This window comes from Odontomachus brunneus, unplaced genomic scaffold (assembly GCF_010583005.1).
Source record: "Odontomachus brunneus isolate Ranch 3 - 2012 unplaced genomic scaffold, Obru_v1 Obru_scaffold_012, whole genome shotgun sequence".
Taxonomy (NCBI): domain Eukaryota; kingdom Metazoa; phylum Arthropoda; class Insecta; order Hymenoptera; family Formicidae; genus Odontomachus; species Odontomachus brunneus.
In genome coordinates, this window is record NW_022639462.1 from 2,686,711 (window position 1) to 2,694,280 (window position 7,570).

Sequence of the window (7,570 nt, forward strand, 5' to 3'; positions counted from 1 at the left end):
TTGCGTGGCCCCGCCAAGGTCAGGTCAAGGTCAACTTTGCTTTTTTAAATAGAAATATACATTTTTTTATTATGGAATTTTATTCTACGTAAAGAAGCAAACAACTTTTGTTTGAAAACATTTTTTATACGACCTTTATTTTCTAAGCTATTTACGGAAATATCTACAAAATTATTGGTTTCAATAATTTTTTACTCGAATTCAATTAACTTTACCGAAAAATAGCAAGAAATAACAATTGTCTATTTTCTTCTCATAGAGCTCTGAAATTTTTTCAGAATTTTTAATTAACTTTTTAGTACTTCAAGAAAATGAAAGGAAATGCAATACTAAAAAGTTAATCAAAAATTCTAAAAAAAATCTCAAAGCTCTATGAGAAAAAATTAAACAATTTTTATATCTTACTATTTTTTTGTAAAGTTCATAGAATTCGAGTAAAAAATTATTGAAACCAATAATTTTGTAGATATTTCCGTAAATACTTTAGAAAATAAAGGTCGTATAAAAAATGTTTTCAAACAAAAGTTGTTTGCTTCTTTACGTAGAATAAAATTCCATAATAAAAAAAATGTATATTTCTATTTAAAAAAGCAAAGTTGAGACTTCGACCTGACCTTGGCGGAGCCACGCAAGGTCAAACCAATAGTACCTTCTTATGTCCACCATCTATCCATATAACTTTTGTTTGAAACATGTTTGTTTGCCGGTTTTAGTTTTCGAAATATTGGGTTGTATCATTTAAAATGGGAATATATATATATATATATATATATATATATATATATATATATATATATCTGTTAAATCATGTTAAATCCTCCCATGTTAAATCAAATATTTAACGTGTTGTATACATAAATTTTGTATATTTATTTATTGTTTCATATTATCCATTTTCCAAATTTTCCTTCCAAAATTACACAGAACGCAGCGCGTGAAAGACGAGACTGATGAGAGATAATCTAGCTTTGCGATAATATCACCGCTAGCTTAATGTGCTACGTCGTGCGATCACTCATCAGTGGTGAGATAAGAACAGAGCGATTAGACGTCTGTCCTTTTCTAACTTACTATCATTATATGGAAGTTGCGAAAGTGCGCCTGACAGACGTAGTTAGGCGCATTTTGTTTAGATGGTGCATCTAAAATGCGCCTAGCTCTTGCCGCTAAAATCAGGCCGGTGGCCGCTCTCATATTTCTCTCTGATAGAACGGATACAAACCAAACGACTTTATCCTTGCTGAAAAGTGTGCATGATGAACGTAGATTGCATACACGTTCTCAGAGGGCGCGTCGGAATGCATCCCCTGAAATCTTTACGAGATGATCGTTTTAGGTTTCTCTCTGTATGTATGTAAACAGCGGCTCACCATAGTGGACAGCTAATTTAGAGATGAGGTGCAATATTATATAGTTAGTGAGGTGGCAACTCGAAAATACGTTATTAAAACTCATTTAGAATTATTATTGTAGTTGCTGAATACAGCGAATCAAAATTAGAACAAACTGTTGTTGCTTTGCATAAAAGAGCATGTCACAATTTTATAAGATAGAAATCAACAGAACAGAATGGGAGGTACCAGAACGTTACCAAATGCTCACACCCGTAGGTTCGGGTGCTTATGGTCAAGTTTGGTAAGTGACGCGACATGACAGAAGTAACATTAGCAATACATTAATAGTACCATCTCATTCTTCTATCTTATATTCTGTTCAATGAAGATCATGCGCTATAGTTTATTAAAGTATTATTTATTCCCTATTTCGAAATAAATACTGTTATAAGTACAAAGAATAAGTGATATTAATAATACAAATGTAGATAAAATCATAGAGGTAAATATACATATGTAAAATATATAAATTTGTGATACTCGTATATTTTACACACTAAAAATTTTGCCTATTACAAATACCCAAAAAGCTCCAATCTTGCCAATGTTTTGCCAAGTAACTTTTCACTTTCATGTTTTTTTATTAACTAATAGCAAACAAATATGTAAGCTATTATAAAAATTGGCAGAAATATGTTACTACAACTATAAATCTATTATAATCTTGTTATTTATGACTATATTTGTATCATGAAGCAAAAAATCTATCATTGCAAGCACATAGTTTTCGGTTATAGAAAAGAAAACTAGATTACAATTAGAAACATTTATTTTATTATCAGAATTGTGATTCAAAAGATTATGCCCATGTTTTATGTGCATTTGTGTGGAAATCAATAAAGTAATTGGAATAATGTTTAATATATCTCACAAGTTATGTAAAAAATGATTAAGAAATATAAATGTAAGTTTGTAATATTAATTTAATATATTAAGTATAGACCTTAGTTATTTTTTTACACATTTAAAATAAAATAAATATTCAGGCAAAAGGAGATAGAGCAGATACAGAAAATACATAAATATATATTAGTAAAACATATATTAGAAAATATATATTAAAATTAATATATCATACTAATATTGCTTTAATCAGTTAAAAGCATAAAATCAGTTTGTTTTTGCTATACTTAATATGCATAACCCTAGAACTTCAAGCATTAAAAAGTTACATAAACCCTAAATATCATAAATTTTATCAAATGCATTTTCATTTGTTTCTAACTTTTATACTCAATACTCAATGTTTTTTTTAATTAATATAGAAAGTATCAAAGAGCATATAAATCTATTAATATTTAAATTATTCAATAAAGTTAAAGAAATTATAATAAAAAAAACAAAACACATGTTTTCAAGAATGATAACGTTTAAAAAGTCTGGATAGATTTTTAAATGTTCTATCGGGTTAATAAAAATGGATGTATATTAAGTATAGATATATATTATTAAATTTAAGAATATATAAGTAAAAAATGAAAATAGAAAACACAATTAAGACAAATAAATATTTATAGGTTATTATAAAATTGATAATACTATATATATTGTTATAATTATATATATATATATATATATATATATATATATATAGTAATAAATAAATAAAATAATAATATTAAAGTTTATAAAAATTAATTTATTTATGTAATTTTTATATATCCAGGTAGAGAGAAAAATGCTGAATATAACATGTAAACATTTAATATATGTTTTAATATATATTTTGTGATATTATTGCAACAGCACAACTTGTTTAAAATATGCTTATTTTAAAAAATATCTTTATTATGCCATCATTTTGATCAAAATATTTTATTAATATAATAATGCTGGGTTAATTGCATATTTTTGCTGGCAAAATAAGCAGCAATTTTCATAACATCAGATGATTTCTTTTATATACTTAATAATTTTTGTATGAGGAATAAAGATGCATTTTCACATACTTGTGCTAAGCACTGAGCAGATACTATGCAGAAATAATTCTTGGTAAATTATTTAATCAAAATGACCATGATCAAAACATGAATACAATTACCCTTCCAGGAATGAATATATCTTTTATGTTTTAGTTCAGCTGTCGACACAACTACTGGGCAAAAAGTAGCAATTAAAAAATTAGCTAGGCCATTTCAATCAGCTGTGCATGCAAAACGCACATACAGGGAACTTCGTATGCTGAAACATATGAATCATGAGAATGTGAGTAAACACAGTCATATAAATACTTGTACTTCATATTTTTTATTTATCAAAACAAATTATATTAATTTCTTACAGGTAATAGGACTGTTAGATGTTTTTCATCCTTCTTCATCTTTAGAGGATTTTCAAAATGTGTAAGCGCTGATACATACTTTCTTCTTGCATAAAGTTTTATTATTTATATATATATTCACAGATACTTAGTCACACATCTAATGGGAGCTGATTTGAATAATATTGTGAGAACACAAAAACTTTCTGATGATCATGTTCAATTTCTTGTCTATCAAATACTTCGTGGCTTGAAATATATTCATTCTGCTGGAATTATACATAGGGTACATATAATAATATATGTTTTGTGTGTGTGTGTGTGTGTGTGTGTGTGTGTGTGTGTGTGTTCACACAAAAATTAAAAAGAGCAAATTTAATTTTTCTTCCATTTCATAGGATTTGAAGCCATCTAATATAGCTGTTAATGAGGATTGTGAATTAAAAATACTGGACTTTGGCTTGGCCAGGCCCACAGAACACGAGATGACTGGCTATGTTGCCACTAGGTGGTATCGAGCACCTGAAATCATGCTTAATTGGATGCATTATAATCAGACAGGTTAGTAGTTTACAATTTAACCAGGTTTATAACTTAAAAGTGTTATTTTTTTGGAAATATTTATTTTTAAAAATAATGATTCATTCTTGAAAATTGTTATAATTATTTTTTTTTAAATAGATGCATAAGTTCCCTATCCTCTTTCTTACAATTATATTTTACGTTTCTTAAGTTTAATATAGCTGACCGAAAATTTTTATTAACTCGATTTATTAAATGATAAGACATTCGCAAAATTGAGTGTATACTCGGTTACTAGTTTTCACACTTTCTATTGAATAAAGTTGCAATTATTGAAGTTATCAGAATTAAAAGTACCAATATCAATATCACTGCACAGTATAATTTATTATAAATATATAAAAATTATTTTTTTAAATAATGTGTGTATTCTCTTAATTTAAAATAAATTTTTCCAAATTCCACAAATTCTATATTCTATATTATTATTTCAGCTCCATTCAAATCCGATTACTGCATATACATGACAGCAGTGACTTTGAATTCTCAGAGTTTAACAAATCAATCATAACTTGCAAAAGTCAGCAGTTTGTAACTAACAAGTTCCTGTTTTTTTTTAAATACAAATAACAATAAAAGATACAGAAACAGAAATAAAATATACAGGAACAGAAATAAAATGAATGTAAATGTCTTTTATTAGTAAGAAACTATAATTTTTCTTATTGTGGTCTTTAACAATTTTAACATTTTTGGAATTTTTTTTTTTTTCTTTAGTTTTACAAGCAATACTATAATATATGATAATATATGATAATGTTTGCAGGTTATGACGGATTTAGAATACTTCTCGTTTTAGTTAAATGGCTGTCAACATTAAAAAAAAATAAGTCGAACTAACATTCGAAATATATCCCGAGTGTACACTCGTTTGCGGAATGATATAAACACATTTCTTTCGATGAAGTTAGGAGCACATCAAATGGTCACAATTGCAAGTCACTACTTACAAACTTACGTGGTAATTGATTATAGCAGTAGCTAAATTAACATACGATGCTAAATTAAATACACGATGTAATTATTGATTCTATATTTTTATCTGCTAATGTAAGAGTAAGAATAAAATAAAGGTTTGATTATTATCTGATATCTGAATATAATATTTATGTTTCTCCTAAGTATTCTATAGTTATAGTTCTAAAGTAGTTATGACGTCGCATGTTTCATATATTGTCATTCAGATTCATGAATGACTCGCAATTGTAATCATTTTATGCACTCCTAACTTTATCGGCAAAAATGTATTTAATTTGTTTTGCAAACAAGTATACAAGTACTGTTCATGTATAAAAGTATTTAATTGAAATTGTGTGTGTAGAAAAGTGAATAATTTAGAAGTTATTTAAAAGTGAATAATTTATAAGATATTTTATATTTTCTACTAAAAATTTCTAGGATAAAATGTAAAATAAAATATTTCGATAATTTTACCCTAATATTCAGAATGATCAGAGGAAGCTTTTGAGTTAGAAAAAATATGCTTCCATTTTAAAAATTTAAAATGATTGAAGACTTACAAAAAAGGAAAAAATGTCAAAATTTGTAGGTCTTCCTAAAATATTAAAAAAAAAAAAAAAAAAGAATTTGAATTGAATTTGAATTGGTTCAGTAGAAATGGAAATAATTAAGATTATGTTATGTTGTCCATTCTCTATACACAACAATGTAATATATTTATTGCATATTATAGTTGACATTTGGTCAGTTGGATGTATCATGGCAGAACTGTTAACTGGAAGGACATTATTTCCCGGAACAGATCGTATCCTTTATTAACCTTTCATATTTTTTTCACATGATGTTTTTCTCTCATAATTAATGTCTGAATCTTATCGACGTTTTTCCAATGAACTGTATACAATATTATTGACTGATATTTTTTATTTCCGTGGTGTGATTGTTTATATTATGCTGGAAAACATACTCCAAAAACATACTCCTAAACATGCTTTATGCCTAGACCGAAAAAGAAAAAAGATAGGACTAAAACACGGGTGTATCCCGTTTGACCACGATACAATTGGATACCACTCAATTGAATTTTATTGGACATGTCTGGATTGGATACTATACGTTTGGTAAACCGCAGGATTGGCACACTGTACGATTGGCCACCGTACAATTGGATACAGCACGATTAGCATACTGCATGATTGGACATTGTCTAATTGACACACCGCCCGAATGGCATACTTTACGATTGGACACCGTATGTTTAGATATCACACGACTGAACACAATATGATTAAACACTGAATTCCCTTTTATTGCTAAGAGCATCTTATAGCCAATCAGAAAGCTTATAAGCTACTTTTAGAAGCGTTTTTAACGATAGAAAGAAGTTCAAAATATTGTATTTTTGGCTGTAGTTTCGAGAGTTTCTTATAAGTTATCGAGCTGAACTTTTTTTGGTATATATGTGTGTGTGTGTGTGTGTGTGCGCGCGCGCGCGCGCGTGTGTGTGTGTGTGTGTGTGTATTGAATACAAAATATTGACTCTGGGAATTGAACAGAAGTGGAGTTTTAGGAATTTACTTCCCTAGCAATAGTAAGATACACTTATTGACTTTTAAATGAATATTTTAAAAATTTAAGTAGAATTTCTGTGATTTCAAGGTTTTATTGTATTGAGAGTAATTTTCAGATTTTAACTGTCGTTTATTGTTTTATAAGAAATTATTAACAAAAAATGTTTGAAACATCTGTCCAAACCTATCTCAACTTTATATAATTTTTTAATTGTTTTTTATTATTTAAGTCGTATGTAAATACTGCACAAAAATTAATTCTCCATACAAAATTAATAAGTCTATAATATACTAAAATAATATACCGAAAGATTAGCAAATGCAGCTAAACAAAGTTGAATTTAAGCCAACACATACCTTGAACACAGAGACCTTTGTTCATTTTTTCAGGATATATTATCTTAGTATGTAATACATATTAATTTAATAAGGCAAAAGATTTAATAATTTAAAAATTTTTTTTAATCTTTTAAAGCCGCCATTCAAACCCGTGTATAACAACCGTCTTGTACGAGAAGTTACTTTTTAACTTTACAAAATTCTTGCAGAAGTCTTTGTTAATCTTTACAAATCGATTTCTAATATATAGTAAACTCATCAATTTAGTAAAGCGAAAAATTTAAATATTTTTATATGATGCAATTTTTAAATTTTATTCATCAGATTAGTAGATATATATATATATATATAATATGTGTGTGTATATATATACATATATATGCATGTTTGTATATATACACATACACACACATATATACACATATATATATATATATATATATATATATATATATATATATATA

At 27.1% G+C, this 7,570-nt stretch overlaps 1 protein-coding gene across 7 annotated transcripts in view; it reads left to right on the forward strand.

Annotated features, from left to right (window-relative positions):
• The first annotated feature begins 1,292 nt into the window (after positions 1–1,292).
• The window catches only part of LOC116840879 (mitogen-activated protein kinase p38b-like), a 53,997-nt gene continuing 47,719 nt past the window's right edge, over positions 1,293–7,570 (forward strand). For 4 of the 7 annotated variants that reach the window (XM_032808196.1, XM_032808197.1, XM_032808199.1 and 1 more), the window contains exons 1-6: positions 1,357–1,635; positions 3,470–3,599; positions 3,678–3,736; positions 3,799–3,940; positions 4,053–4,215; positions 5,930–6,001. In XM_032808196.1, the coding sequence (XP_032664087.1) occupies positions 1,532–1,635; positions 3,470–3,599; positions 3,678–3,736; positions 3,799–3,940; positions 4,053–4,215; positions 5,930–6,001 (670 nt within the window). In that variant the 5' untranslated portion in view covers positions 1,357–1,531. Of the gene's footprint in view, positions 1,636–1,676; positions 1,837–3,469; positions 3,600–3,677; positions 3,737–3,798; positions 3,941–4,052; positions 4,216–5,929; positions 6,002–7,570 lie in introns of those variants that run through there. The other 3 variants (XM_032808198.1, XM_032808201.1, XM_032808202.1) reach the window with 3 other exon arrangements.